The 16,124-nt window shown below is 37.0% G+C and overlaps 1 protein-coding gene across 3 annotated transcripts in view; it reads left to right on the top strand.

The window, feature by feature from the left end:
- The window catches only part of CNOT6 (CCR4-NOT transcription complex subunit 6), a 64,055-nt gene that overhangs the window by 29,489 nt on the left and 18,442 nt on the right, over window positions 1–16,124 (top strand). For all 3 annotated transcript variants that reach the window (XM_065874059.1, XM_065874060.1, XM_065874058.1), the window contains 2 exons: window positions 7,102–7,288; window positions 9,262–9,347. In XM_065874059.1, the coding sequence (XP_065730131.1) occupies window positions 7,102–7,288; window positions 9,262–9,347 (273 nt within the window). The remainder of the gene's footprint in view (window positions 1–7,101; window positions 7,289–9,261; window positions 9,348–16,124) is intronic.

Genomic DNA, 16,124 nt, shown 5'->3' with positions numbered 1-16,124 from the left:
TGATAAGAGATGTTGAGCATCTTTTCATGTGCCTGTTGGCCATCTACATTTCCTCTTTGGAAAACTAATCAGTTCTGCCCATTTTTTAATCGGGTTGGTTGTTTTTGATATTGAGTTGTATGAGCTTTTTATATATGTTGGATATTAATCCCTTATAGGTCATATGATTTGCAAATATTTACTCCCATTGAGTAGGTTGTCTTTTTGTTTTGTTGATGGTTTCCTTTGCTGTGCAAAAGCTTTTAAGTTTAATTAGGTTGCGTTTGTTTATTTTTGCTTTTATTTCCTTTACTTTAGGAGACAGATCCCAAAAAAATATTGCTGCAATTTATGTCAAAGATTGTTCTGCCTATGTTTTCCTATAGGAATTTTTTAGTATCTGGTCTTAAATTTAGGTCTTAAATCCATTTTGAGTTTATTTTTGTACATGGTGTTAGAGAATGTACTAATTTCACTCATTTACATATAGCTGTCCAGTTTTCCCAATACCACTTTTTGAAGAGATTGTCTTCTCTGTTGTGTAGGCTTACCTCCTTTGTCATAGATTAATTGACCATAAGTGTGTAGGTTTATTTCTGGGCTTTCTGTCTTGTTCCACTGATCTATGTGTCTGTTTTTGTCACAGTACCATACTGTTTTGAGTACTGTAGCTTGTAGTATAGTCTGAAGTCAGGGGGTATAATTCCTCCCACTCTGTTTTTCTTTCTCAAGATTGTTTTGGCTGTTCGAGGTCTTTTCTGTTTTGATACAAATTTAAAATTTGTTGTTCTAGTTCTGTGAAAAATGCCATTGTTAATTTGATAGGGATTGCATTGAATCTGTAGATTGCCTTGGATAGTATGGTCATTTTAACATTATTGATTCTTCCAATCCAAAACATGATATATCTTTCCATCTGTGTTTGTTGTCTTCAGTTTCTTTCATTAGGGTCTGTTGTTTGGAGTACAGGTCTTTTGCCTCTTTAGGTAAGTTTATTCCTAGGTATTTTATTCTTTTTGATGTGATGCAAAATGATGTTTCTTTCATTTCTTTCTGGTAGTTTGTTGTCAGTGTATAGAAATGCAACAGATTTCTGTATATTAATTTTGTATCCTGCAACTTTACCAAATTCATTGATGAGCTCTAGTAGTTTTCTGGTGGCATCCTTAGAATGTTCTATGAATAGTGTCATGTCATCTGCAAACAGTGACAGTTTTACTTCTTCCTTTCTAATTTGATTCCTTTTATTTCTCATCTGATTGCTGTAGCTAAGACTTCCAAACTATGTTGAATAAAAGTGGCAAGAGTGGGCATCCTTGTCTTGTTCCTGATCTTAGAGGGAATGCTTTCAGCTTTTCACCATTGAGTATGATGCTAGCTGTGGGTTTGTCATATATGACCTTTATTGTGTTGAGGTAAGTTCCCTCTATATCCACAAGCTCTGGAGAGTTTTTTTTTCATAAATGTGTGTTGGTTTTTTTCAGAAGTGTTTTCTGTATCTATTGAGATGATCCTATGGTTTTTATTCTTCAATTTGTTAATGTGGTGTATCCCATTGATTGGTTTGTGGATATTGAAAAATCCTTGCATCCCTGGGATAAATCCCACTTGCTCATGGTGTATGATCCTTTTAATGTGTTGTTGGATTCAATTTGCTATTTTGTTGAGGATTTTTGCATCTATGTTCATCAGTGATATTGGCCTGTAATTTTTTGTTATATCTTTGTCTGATTTTGGTATCAGGGTGATGCTGGCCTCATAGAATGAGGTTAGAAATGTTCCTTCCTCTATAATTTTTTGGAATAATTTTAGAAGGTTAGATGTTAACTCTTCTCTAAAAATTTAGTAGAATTCACCAGTGAAGCCATCTGGTCCTGGACTTTTGTTTTTTGGGAGTTTTAAAGTTATTGATTCAAAATCAATACTGGTAATTGGTCTGTTCATGTTTTCTATTTCTTCCTGGTTAATTCTTGGGAGATTATACCTTTCTAAGAATTTGTCCATTTCTTATAGATTGTCCATTTTATTGGTATATAGTTGTTCATAGTAGTCACTTATGATCCTTTGTATTTCTGTGGTATCGGTTGTAACTTCTCCTTTTTTCATTTCTGATTTTATTGATTTGGGCCCTGTCCCCTTTTATCTTGATGAGTCTGGCTAAAGGTTTATCAATTTTGTTTATCTTTTCAAAGAACCAACTTTTAGTTTTATTGATCTTTATTATTTTTTTAGTCTCCATTTCATTTATTTCTGCTCTGATCTTCATGATTTCTTTCCTTCTGCTAACTTTGGGTTTTGTTTGTTCTTTCTCTGGTTGCTTTAGGTGTAAGTTTAGATTGTTTATTTGAGATTTTTCTTGTTTCCTGAGGTTAGCTTGTATCACTATATATTTCTCTCTTAGAACTGCCTTTGCTGTGTCCCATAGGTTTTGGATCATTGTGTTTTCAGTTTCATTTTCATTTTCACTTGTCTCTAGGTATTTTTGATTTCCTCTTTGATTTCTTCAGTGGTGCATTGACTGTTTAATAGCATATTGTTTGTGTTTTTTGCATTTTTTTTCCTTGTAGTTGATTTCTGGTGTCATAGCATTGTGGTCAGAAAAGATGCTTAATATGATTTCAGTTTTCTTAAATTTACCAAGGCTTGTTTTGTGGCCTAGCATGTGATCTGTCCTGGAGAATGTTCCATGTGCACTTGAAAAGAATGTTTATTCTGCTGCTTTTGGATGGAATGCTCTATATATTTATCAATTAAGTCTATTTTGTCTAATGTGTCATTTAAGGTCTCTGTTTCCTTATTGATTTTCTCTCTGATGACTTGTCCGTTGATGTAAGTGGGGTGTTAAGTCCCCTACTATTATTGTGTTATTGTTGATTTCTCCTTTTATATATGTTAATATTTGCCTTATATATTTAAGTGCTTCTATGTTGGGTGCATATATATTTACAGTGTTATATCTTCTTACTGGATTGATCCTTTGGTCATTATGTAGTGTCCTTCTTGGTCTTCTGTAACAGTGTTTATTTTAAAGTCTGTTTTGTCTGATATAAGTATTGCTACTCTGGCTTTCTTTTGGTTTCCATTTGGGTAGAATTCCTTTTTTCCATTCACTCACTTTGTGTGTCTTTAGTTCTGAAGTGAGTGTTTTGTAGGTAGCGTATATAGGGTATTGTTTTTGCATCCGTTCAGCCACTCTGTGTATTTTGGTTGGAGCATTTAGTCTATTTACGTTTAAGGTAATTATTGATATGTATATTCTATTTGCCATTTTGTTAATTGTTTTAGATTTGGTTTTTTAGGTCTTTTTTCCCTTTTCTTCTTTTGTTCTCTTGTGATTTGATGACTGTCTTTAGTGTTACGTTTGAATTCCTTTTTCTTTTTTGTGTGTATATCTATTGTAGATACTTGGTTTGTGGTTACCATGAGGTTTGTATAGCAGTGTATATGCGTTCTAAAAACCCTGCATTTGTACTCTCCTCCCCTTACAATTAGTGTTTTTGATATCACATTTTATGTCTTATTTTTTTGTGTATCTCTTAACTTCTTATTGTGGACATAGTGATTTTACTACTTTTTGTTTTTTAGCCTCCCTACTAGGATTGTGTGTGTGTATGATTTCCTACTTTTACTGTATGCTTGCCTTTACTGGTGAGCTTTTTCATTTTCATAACTTTCTTTCTAGTTGTGGCCTTTTATTTTTCACCTAGAGAAGTTCCCTTAACATTTGTTGTAAAGCTGGTTTGTTGTAAAGCTTAGCTTTTGCTTGTCTGTAAAGCTTTTGATTTCTCCAAATCTGAATGAGAGCCTTGCTGGGTAGCATATTCTTGGTTGTAGGTTTTTCCCTTTCATTACTTTAAATATATTGTGCCACTCCCCTCTGGCCTGTAGAGTTGCTGCTGAAAAATCAGCTGGTATGAGAGTTTTAAACATCAGGAATGGATGCTGATTTTGTCAAATGCTCTTCCTGCATTTATTTAGATGATTTTCTTTTCTGAGAAAACATTTTTTAAATTATATTTTTTGAATGTTCAACAAACCTAGCATTTTCTGGCACAAATCTTACTTGGTCATTATCCTTTTAATATATTGTTGGATCTGTTTTGTCAGTTTACATTTATGTTCATGAGGATGTCATTTTGTAACTTTCTTGTACTAGTTTTGTCTGGTTTTGGTGTTAGGATGATGATGACCTTATAGAATGAGTTGGGAAGTGTCCTCTTCAGTTTTCTGGATGAATTTGTGTAGAATTGATATTAATTCTTCCTTAAATGTTTGGTAGTATTCGCCAATGAACTCTTCTCGTTCTAGAATATTCTTTGTGGGAAGGTTTTTTTTATCAGATACATTCATAATGTTGTGCATCCATCACTACTATCCATCTCCATAGCTCTTTTCATTTTGCAGTTTGCCATCACTCTTGAAAGTTTTTTTCTGGGTTGCTAGGCCGATAGGACATTTTTCCTTCAGTGCATTAATGTGGAAATTTTTCTGTCTCTGTATGTGTGTGTCTGTTTGCCTCTCTTTTGGTGACAGCTGTAATTGGTAACAGTATAATTCACATAATTCACCCACTTAAGGTGCAAATTCAGTAGTTTTTATATATTTACAGAGTTGTGCACCCATTACCATAGTCAATTTGAGAACATTTTCACTGTCCCCTCAACACATTAGCAGTCATTCCCCATTTCCTCTTAACCATGGTGTTCAACTTTAGAAATTCAATTTGAGTGTGCTATCTTGTATCACTAGTTACTATGTTTAGCCTTCTAGCTTCTGACCGTATGGAATGTAATTAAAGTAACTTTTAATGTCTGTCTACTAATTTTATCATCATTATCTTTTCTGGACTGGTCTTAATTGACTGACTTTTCATTATGGATGATATTTTCCTGTTTCTTTGCATACCTAGTAATTTTTAATTGGGTGCCAGATGTTGTGAATTTTACCTTATTGAGTGATGTGTGAACCTGGGTGATGTGTGAACCTAGGGGTTGTTGCCTTTACTCGTTTTGGGTGTTTTTTTCCTCTGGCTCAGGCAATTTCTCACATACATATGGTGATCAGTACTCAGTTGACAACTTGAGGGGAACCTCAAATCTCCAGACCTTTCTGTTCATCTCTCTCCTCTCTGGTACTCTGCCTTTGTAAATTCTAGTCATCCTGGCTTCCCTGGACATTCGCTCTGTGTCCTGAACTTGCGGGAGATCAGTGTTCTTTCCCTGGAATCCCCTCCCTGTGCTCCTGTTGGCCTGTCTTGTTTGTTTTTCATCCTTCAGGGATCACTCTCCTGTGCCGATTGGATCAATCTCCTGATTGATCTCTGATATTTGTTGATTCATGTATATTGTCTGGTTTTATACTTGTTCAGGTGGGATAGTAAATTTGGTCCCTGTTATTCCATTTTGATTAGAAGTCTCTAGACTGTTTTTTCAGCCAATAGAAAATCAGTTTTCAAAGACTTATATTTTCATTACATCCGTTTGTTTCATTCTCTCTCAGACTATAACCTGCACTATTAAAAATATTATGGGGAGGGCTTCCCTGGTGGCGCAGTGGTTGAGAGTCTGCCTGCCGATGCAGGGGACACGGGTTCATGCCCTGGTCTGGGAAGATCCCATATGCTGTGGAATGGCTGGGCCTGTGAGCCATGGCTGCTGAGCCTGCACGTCTGGAGCCTGTGCTCCGCAATGGGAGAGGCCACAACAGTGAGAGGCCCACATACCGCAAAAAAATATATATATATATTATGGGGAAAATTCTTAGGTGAATTTAGAAACAATTGTCATCTTACCAGGAACTGCCAAAGTACAGATTTAATATTGCATTGAAAGAAATTATTGTTTCTAGTCACAGCTCTTACCTCTTGAATCCTATGTCTGTTACTGTTTGATTATGTATAGTTATGACTTAATATCTGAAATGCTTCTGGGCAGGTATTTTTCCTTTTAATTATACAGTACAGATTTGTCTAATTACATGATTGTTGAAATTATTACTTTGGTACTCTTGGTTTTAAAAGTTTGCTAAGCTGAGAATATCTCACATATCTTCTGTTTTTAGGCAAAATTCTTGTTTTCTGGAGTATAGATTATGAATAGCCTCTGGGATACTAGATTTGATTTTTTTTTTTTGCATAAGTCCAAATCATTCATGTTGAAATATTGGACTTATCATTACTATAAATTATTCATGCTTTTTCTTGTCATAGCTGAGGCTGATTTAAAGGATAAAGTCTTAACTATTGTATTCTTAAAAATAACAATGGAATCTAAATATTGATATATTGCCTTAAATGGGTTTTTTTTTTTTTTAGTCTGCCAAGTGGAGAGTTTATAACTTAATCATAGCAGTGAATTGTTCTAGAATCGGTAAGGTTTCTACTATTGACCCCTTTCTCACAATTTTTTGTGTGATAAGTTATTACTCGATATGGGACTTCCCTGGTGGCACAGTGGTTAAGAATCCACCTGCAAATGCAGGGGATACGGGTTGAGCCCAGGTCCAGGAAGATCCCACATGCCACGGAGCAACTAAGCCTGTGCGCCACAACTACTGAGCCTGTGCTCTAGAGCCCGCAAGCCACAACTACTGAAGCCCCCTCTCCACAACTACTGAAGCCTATGCTCCTAGAGCCCGTGCTCCGCAACAAGAGAAGCCACCACAATGAGAAGCCCGCACAGCACAATGAAGAGTAGCCCCCACTCGCCACAACTTGAGAAAGCCCATGTGCAGCAACGAAGACCCAACACCGCCAAAAATAAATAAATTTATTTTTAAAAAATTATTACTCAATAAAATATCTAAAATGTTACTTAATCCAGGGACCAAACTGTAGAGAACACTATATAATTTTTTTAACATCTTTATTGTAGTATAATTGCTTTACAATGGTGTGTTAGTTTCTGCTGTTTAGCAAAGTGAATCAGCTATACATATACATATATCCCCATATCTCCTTCCTCTTGCATCTCCCTCCCATCCTCCCTATCCCACCCCTCTAGGTGGATGCAAAGCACCAAGCTGATCTACCTGTGCTCTGCAGCTCCTTCCCACTAGCTATCTATTTTACATTTGGTATAGAACACTATATAATTCTTAACCCATTTTTTTCTTCTTTTACAGGAAAAGTAAGAAGCTTAAGCTCATCTTTGTGGTCACTAACTCACTTGACAGCTTTGTATCTAAGTGACAATTCCCTGTCCCGCATTCCTTCAGACATTGCCAAGCTTCACAATCTGGTGTATCTGGACCTGTCCTCTAATAAAATCCGGAGTTTACCGGCAGAACTCGGAAACATGGTATCACTCAGGTATACAGATTCAACTTAGTACATAGCTATATACCCCCTAAAAGAATATATTATTATATTGTTAGGAAACACCACTTTGTTGGGAAAAGACATTGTCAATTTAATGGTATTTGAACACAATTAAACATGACTATGTTCTTCAGGTAAAGTTTTCTGGGAAAATTGAATGTCAGCTAATAAATAAGTCATTTAGATCCATTGCCTAAAATTTACTTTATTGCTGTTTTGTGTAATATACTTTATTTTTGAAACAAAATTTTTGGACAAAGTGGGGCAAACAAATAGAAGGCACTTGTATTATCCCATATATTCACTCACCTGTGACAGACAGTTGAGACGCTTTTCCCCCACTAAATTCTGGGGCCCTGTACCATCCTTAATATGGGATCCAGGAAGCCATTGACAATTAATGATCCCATTTTGGCCATCCCAGGGCTTGTATGCATGACAGTAACAAAACCAGGACTTGAAAGAAGCTAGAATTAGTGATTGAATATGGGGACCTATAGTGTGGGCTATAGGAGGTTGATAGGATGTGGAGTCACACAGAGTTCAGGTTAGAAACCTGACTCAGTCATTTACAAGTTGTGTGATTTGGGGCAAGCTTCATACAACCTTGCAGAGTGTTTCTTCATCCATGAAGTTGCTATGATAATGACCCAACTAAGGATGAGATTAGAGATATTTGAGATAATGACTAAGAAACTACTAGCAACACTGCTTGGTACATATTGTATTAGTAAATGGTAATTGCTGTAACCTCTGTTTTATAAGATAGATGAGATCTACCCAGATTGAATATAAAGCCAATTTCCAGCTATTATGTTAATCCCAATAGAAAATCTTGCCCCATTTCATATTACCTCCCCCCGCTTTTTTAAAAAATTCCACTGGCTTTTCTGCTGCCTTCTATCATTTGCTGCATAGTAAAAAGGAATAAGGACCTTGTGAGAGTTTCTTTACCTCTATTGCTTCCATTCCAGCCCTTTGACTTTTTTTATGCTTAATTATTGAGTGTATACCATGACTATTTTTAATCCCCTGAATCAAATTTACTTAAAGGACCTCCTTTCCTGTGTGATATATTTGGAAATAAACAGGAACCAAGTGTTCAGAGTGAGTTTTTCTTATTCAGTTTATGGCCTCACCAACCTCTGGTTTACTCAGTGGTAACCAAGCTTCATTTAAATTCCAAGAACCAAGGGCTATAGAAGTATCAGTAGTTCACATTCACATGTAAACATTGACAAATAAAACTTATCATAGGACATTGCCAATATCTTAATATTGGGTCTTTTTTCCTACTGAAGATTCCTTTCATAGTTATATTTTCTATACAAAACAAATTAAAATAATCAGTAGTTATTAATATAGCTGCCATTATTTCTAAAGTAAAACTTTAGTATTATTAATCATAAACATATTGTACAACTACCATAAACTATTTTGATTTGGTACTATATGATCATTTAAATTTTCTTTTAACAATTCACCTGTTAGGCTGTTTTATCATTTCCACTTTCTTAAACATGTGTATTAGACCTCCATGTATGCTAGACCAGTTCTGCTCTCAGGGTGGTATCTTGACTGTGCCATTTTCAAAGTGTGTCACCAGCCTGCAGTGAGATACACAGCAAGTGTCTTTTGAATCCAATACCCTTAAAAAATTTGGGGCTTATATTTTGTTGGTCTTTTTTTTTCTCATCACATTTTTATAGTAATTGATTTTTTTCCTATGTTTTACAAATGTATTGGTCTGTGGCAGTTTGGGGTTTTTTGTTGTGTCTTTTTGTTTGTTTGTTTTTTTAACCACATATGATTTAAGAAGCACTATACTAGACATTGGCATATAATACTAAATTTTGTATTCTTAGGAACTTACATCTTATATTCCTAGAAATTATATTGTTGATTTTAGCTGTTAGTTAAAGGTTAATATATCTTCTGACTTCCTGGAATTTTTACATCAACAGGGAACTCCATTTAAATAACAACCTGTTACGAGTTCTACCTTTTGAGCTGGGAAAACTGTTTCAGTTGCAGACTTTAGGCCTGAAAGGTATGACTTCCCATATTTGTGCTTCTTGTGGTTTGTATGTATGTCTTTGAGTCTAAAGAAGCCATTAAAGGGAATCCTTTTGCCAGGGATTTGCAGGTTCACTTCCCCAGAGTTCATCATTTTGTTAGATACAGTCCAATGGTTTTCTTTCTTTTTCACCTATAGATTGTCTGCTAGTCTTCTTATTATTTTTTGCTCCTAGCCCAGCCTTGCTTTTCTAGCCTTTCTTTTGGTCACCTCTATGTTTTGGTGATACATTCCTGACGTCAGACTTTATTTCATCATGCTGTAAAACAGCTTTTTTTGTTTGTTTTATGTTCAAATCTCAAAAAATGGAGATTCTCAAAAAATGCAGAAAGCAAGTAGAAAATTTTGATCTGTTTGGATCCTCTAATAAAGACCAGTATTTAAGCATTTCTTTAAAACTCAAAAATAAAATTGATTTATAAGGACTTTACTAATATTTTAGAACTCGGGGACATAATTAACCTAGTAAGAACTATTGGGAAATATTTTTTTAAACCAGCAAGGTTAAAAGTCCCATTTTAATAATATGTCAAAACCTATAAATTTTTTTTATCACATTGTGGTTCTTCACCAGTCTTATAGATGTATCCAGCTTACTCTATAATTGATTCCTTAAAAAAGATCACAGGGGGACTTCCCTGGCAGTCCAGTGGTTATGACTCTGCCCTTTGCTGCAGGGGGCATGGGTTTGATCCCTGGTGGGGAAACTAAGATCCCACATGCTATGTGGTGTGGCCCCCCAAAAAAATCACATGATGAAGTCTTCAAGAAGTGTACTTTTATTTCTTAAAAATACAGTTATAAAGTGAGGTTTTATTTCTGTAAATCCATTTCATATTATAAAAGTAATGGTATTGTTCACAAAAACAAATGGAAATTGCAAATAATACATTTACAAATATATGTAAAACCATGTTCAACAAACATCAGCTTTATAAATCATTCTTTGGAAAGTTTTTGTCTGTATGGGCTACACTGGCTGAGGCCTCTTAAAATGGAAGTCAGGGAAATGTGAGCTGCAAATGCCTTTTCTGTTGTATCTCCCTATGATAAGTCTAATTTATTCTTATTTTCCTATTTTGAAATTTGAAAAACAACTATATAAAATGTTGCAAGGTGTAATTCATATACAGACTACCAGAATTAACAATTAATATTTTGTCACTTTTGTGTCCATTTTTTAATGCAAAAGAAATAGAACATTACAGAACATTAAGGCCCTCTTTGTTCCTCTTCTAGTCTCTTTCTCGTCCCAGAGGCAGCTACTGTTGTGTGTCCTTCTGGTTCAAGGTTTTGTAATCTTACAGTATATATTTTACAAACCCTAATCTGTATTCATTTCTCTAAGGATTTACAAACTTTATTTGAAGTTAGGGTCATTGCTCACAAATTTTCACACTGATTTAAGTAAACGCTGGGGCCAGGTAGGGAAGTCTTTATGGCACATTTGTTTTTGATTAGTCCTTGGTCTTCCACTTCAGAAAGATCCTTTACTGTTCAACATTTATGCCTTTATGTTTCTTTCTTGGAAGTATAGTTTCACCGAGATAGTTCGTTTATCTCAGCTATTCTGTTGGACGTTGTTACACGTCTGTCTGCAATAGCAGTCTTTTCACTTGATTTCGAACTTTTTAAGACAAATCCTATGTTATTTTCCTGACTTTGCAACTTACACTTTAATGCTGTGCTAGCAACTTCTTAAAACAGTTACATTTTCCTTGCTCTCTGAAAACTTCTTTAATGATTTCTCATGGCACCTGTTAATTATTTGGAAGAGAAAATGTATCACTTAGTTCAAAAATCATGTCTATTTGCTATTTTATCCATTCATACAGAGCCAAAGTACTTCTGCCTCATGAATCAGTTCATATCATTTTCTTTAAAGTTGATTGCATAGGGCTAGCATGCATCACTTTTTTTTTTTTTTTTTTTTACATTTTTCCATGTTCTTCAAAATTGTTCTACTGTGAAAGATAGGACTAGAACCTTAGATAGTGTATTCTTTTTTTTATTTTGAGATAAGAGATTTATGTGAACCTGTAAGAAATAATTCAGGGAACAATCCATGTGCCTTTTACCAATTTCCCCCCAGTGATAACATCTTTCAAAACTATACTACATAGACTTGCCTGGTGGCACAGTGGTTAAGAATCCGCCTGCCAATGCAGGACACACAGGTTCAAGCCCTGGTCCGGGAAGATCCCACATGCTGAGGAGCGACTAAACCCGTGCGCCACAACTACTGAGCCTGCACTCTAGAGCCCGCGAGCCACAACTACTGAGCCCACGCATCTAGAGCCTGTGCTCCGCAACAAGAGAAGCAACCGCAATGAGAAGCCCGCACACCACAACAGAGTAGTCCCCGCTCGCTGCAACTACAGAAGGCCCCCGCGCAGTAACGAAGACCCACTGCAGCCAGAAAACAAAAAACAAAACAAAACAAAAACTGTAGTACAGCATCACAACCAGGATATTGACATTGATACAGTCAAGGTACAGAACAGTTCCATCACCAAAGGATCCCTCATGTTGCCCTTTGATAGGCACACTTGCTTTCCTCTTGTCCCAGTTCACTCCTGAACTTCTGACAACCACTGATATGTTATCTATTTCTATAATTTTATTATTTAAAAAATAATATATAAATAGAATCATGCTGTGTGTAACCTTTTGAGATTGGGTTCCCCTCCCCACACCCAAGGTTAATTCTTCGGAGATTCACCCAGGTTGTTGGGTGTTTGCTCCTTTATATTGTTGAGTAGTATTACTTGGTATGGATGTATCACAGGTTGTTTAACCATTGACCTATTTAAGGACATCTGGGTGGTTTCCAGTATTTTGCTGTTACAGATGAAGCTGCTGTTAACATTCTGTGTGCAGGTTATTGTGTGAATGTAAGTCTTCATTTCTCTAAGATAAATGCCCAGGAGTGCAGTTGCTGGGTCATAGGTTAATTTCATGGTCAGTTTTTTTTAAGAAACTGCCAGGTTGTTTTCCAGACTGCTGTACTATTTTACATTTTTACCAGTAATAAATGAGTGATTCAGTTTCTTTGCATCCTTATCAGTGTTTGGTATTGTCACTATTTGATTTTTTTTAACATCTTTATTGGAGTATAATTGCTTTACAATGGTGTGTTAGTTTCTGCTGTATAACAGAGTGAATCAGTTATACATATATGTATATCCCCATATCTCCTCCCTCTTGCGCCTCCCTCCCATCGTCCCTATCCCACCCCTCTAGGTGGACAAAAAGCACCGAGCTGATCTCCCTGTGCTATGTGGCTGCTTCCCACTAGCTATCTGTTTTACATTTGGTAGTATATATATGTCCATGCCACTCTATCCCTTTGTCCCAGCTTACCCTTCCACCTCCTAGTGTACTCAAGTCCATTTTCTACATCTGTGTCTTTATTCCTGTCCTGCCCCTGGGTTCTTCAGAACCATTTTTTCTTATTTTAGATTCCATATATATGTGTCAGCATATGGTATTTATTTTTCTCTTTCTGACTTACTTCACTCTGTGTGACGGTCTCTGGGTCCATCCACCTCACCACAAATAACTCAATTTTGTTTCTTTTTATGGCTGAGTAATACTCCATTGTATATATGTGCCACATTTTTATCCATTCATCTGTTGATGGACACTTAGGTTGCTTCCATGTCCTGGCTATTGTAAATAGAGCTGCAATGAACATTGTGGTACATGACTCTTTGAATTATGTTTTTCTCAGGGTATATGCCCAGTAGTGGGATTGTTGGGTCATATGGTAATTCTATTTTTAGTTTTGTAAGGAACCTCCATACTGTTCTTCATAGTGGCTGTATCAATTTACATTCCCACCAACAGTGCAAGAGGGTTCCCTTTTCTCCACACCCTCTCCAGCATTGATTGTTTGTAGACTTTTTGATGATGGTCACTCTGACAAGTGTGAGATGATACCTCACTGTAGTTTTGATTTGCATTTCTCTAATGATTAATGATGTTGAGCATTCTTTCATCTGTTTGTTGGCAATCTGTATATCTTCTTTGGAGAAATATCTGTTTAGGTCTTCTGCCCATTTTTGGATTGGGTTGTTTGGTTTTTTTTTGATATTGAGCTGCATGAGCTGCTTGTAAATTTTGGAGATTAATCCTTTGTCAGTTGCTTCATTTGCAAATATTTTCTCCCATTTTGAGGGTTATCTTTTGGTCTTGTTTATGGTTTCCTTTGCTGTGCAAAAGCTTTTAAGTTTCATTAGGTTCCATTTGCTTATTTTTGTTTTTATTTCCATTTCTCTAGGAGGTGGGCCAAAAAGGATATTGCTGTGATTTAATGTCATTGAGTGTTCTATGTTTCCTCGAAGAGTTTTATAGTGTCTGGCCTTACATTTAGGTCTTTAATCCATTTTGAGTTTATTTTTATGTATGGTGTTAGGGAGTGTTCTAATTTCATTCTTTTACAAGTAGCTGTCCATTTTTCCCAGCACCACTTATTGAAGAGGCTGCCTTTTCTCCATTTTTTATTCTTGCCTCCTTTAGCAAAGATAAGGTGACCGGGCTTCCCTGGTGGCGCAGTGGTCGAGAGTCCGCCTGCCGATGCAGGGGACACGGGTTCGTGCCCAGTCTGGGAAGATCCCACATGCCGTGGAGCGGCTAGGCCCGTGAGCTGTGGCTGCCGAGCCTGCGTGTCCGGAGCCTGTGCTCCACCACGGGAGAGGCCACAACAGTGAGAGGCCCGCGTACCGCAAAAAAAAAAAAAAAAGATAAGGTGACCATATGTGCGTGGGTTTCTATCCTGTTCCATTGATTGGTATTTCTATTTTTGTGCCAGTACCATACTCTCTTGATTACTGTAGCTTTGTAGTATAGTCTGAAGTCAGGGAGCCTGATTCCTCCAGCTCCATTTTTCTTTCTCAAGGTTGCTTTGGCTATTTGTGGTTTTTTGTGTTTCCATACAAATTGTGAAAAAAAATTTTTTTTTTTGGCGGTACGCAGGCCTCTCACTGTTGTGGCCTCTCCCATTGTGGAGCACAGGCTCTGGACGCGCAGGCTCAGCGGCCACGGCTCACGGGCCCAGCCGCTTCGCGGCACGTGGGATCCTCCTGGACTGGAGCACAAACCCGTGTCCCCTGCTTTGGCAGGCGGACTCTCAACCACTGCGCCACCAGGGAAGCCCCAAATTGTGAAATTTTTTGTTCTAGTTCTATGAAAAATGCCATTGGTCATTTGATAGGGATTGCATTGAATCTGCAGGTTGCTTTGGGTAGTATAATCATTTTCACAGTGTTGATTCTTCCAATCCAAGAACAAGGTATATCTCTCCATCTGCTTGTATCGTCTTTAATTTGTTTCATCAGTGTCTTATAGTTTTCTGCGTACAGGTCTTTTGCCTCCTTAGGTAGGTTTATTCCTAGGTATTTTATTCTTTTTGTTGCAGTGGTAAATGGGAGTGTTTCCTTAATTTCTCTTTCAGATTTTTCATCATTAGTGTTTAAGAATGCAAGAGATTTCTGTGCATTAATTTTGTATCCTGCTACTTTTTCAGATTCATTGCTTAGCTCTAGTAGTTGTCTGGTAGCATCTTTAGGATTCTCTATGTATAGTATCATGTCATCTGCAAACAGTGACAATTTTGCTTCTTCTTTTCTGATTTGGATTCCTTTTATTTCCTTTTCTTCTCTGATTGCTGTGGCTAAAATTTCCAAAACTATGTTGAATAATAGGGGTGAGAGTGGGCAACCTTGTCTTGTTCCTGATCTTAGTGGAAATGGTTTCAGTTTTTCACCGTTGAGAACGATGTTGGCTGTGGGTTTGTCATATATGGCCTTTCTTATGTTGAAGTAAGTTCCCTCTGTGCCTACTTTCTGGAGGGTTTTTATCATAAATGGGTATTGAATTTTGTTGAAAGCTTTTTCTGCATCTATTGAGATGATCGTGTGATTTTTTCGTTCAATTTGTTAATATGGTTTATCACATTGATTGATTTGTGTATATTGAAGAATCCTTGCATTCCTGGGATAAACCCCACCTGATCATGGTGTATGATCCTTTTAATGTGCTGTTGGATTATGTTTGCTAGTAGTTTGTTGAGGATTTTTGCATCTATTTTCATCCGTAATATTGGCCTGTAGTTTTCTTTTTTTGTGACATCTTTGTCTGGTTTTGGTATCAGGGTGATAGTGGCCTCATAGAATGAGTTTGGGATTGTTCCTCCCTCCGCAAATGAGTTTGGGATTGTTTGGAAGAGTTTGAGAAGTATAGGTGCTAGCTCTTCTCTAAATGTTTGATAGAATTTGCCTGTGAAACCATCTGGTCCTGGGCTTTTGTTTGTTGGAAGATTTTTTTTTTTTTTTTGGGCCGCGTTGTGTCTTCGTTGCTGCGCACAGGCTTTCTCTAGTTGCAGTGAGCAGGGGCTACTCTTCGTTGTGGTGCGCGGGCTTCTCATTGCAGTGGCTTCTCTTTGTTGTGGAGCACGGGCTCTGGGCGCATGGGCTTCAGTAGTTGTGGCGCACGGGCTTTCTTGCTCTGCAGCATATGGGATCTTCCCAGATCAGGGCTCGAACCCGTGTCCCCTGCACTGGCAGGCGGGTTCTTAACCACTGCACCACCAGGGAAGTCCTGTTGGAAGATTTTTAATCACAGTTTCAATTTCAGTGCTTGTGATTGGTCTGTTTATATTTTCAGTTTCCTAGTTCAGTGTCAGAAGGTTGTGCTTTTCTAAGAATTTGTCCATTTCTTCCAGGTTGTCCATTTTATTGGCATATAGTT

Source organism: Phocoena phocoena, chromosome 3 (assembly GCF_963924675.1).
Source record: "Phocoena phocoena chromosome 3, mPhoPho1.1, whole genome shotgun sequence".
In the NCBI taxonomy this organism is placed as follows: Eukaryota; Metazoa; Chordata; class Mammalia; order Artiodactyla; family Phocoenidae; genus Phocoena; species Phocoena phocoena.
The sequence above is the reverse complement of the archived record's forward strand: the minus strand, read 5'-3'. Positions and strand labels throughout refer to the sequence as shown.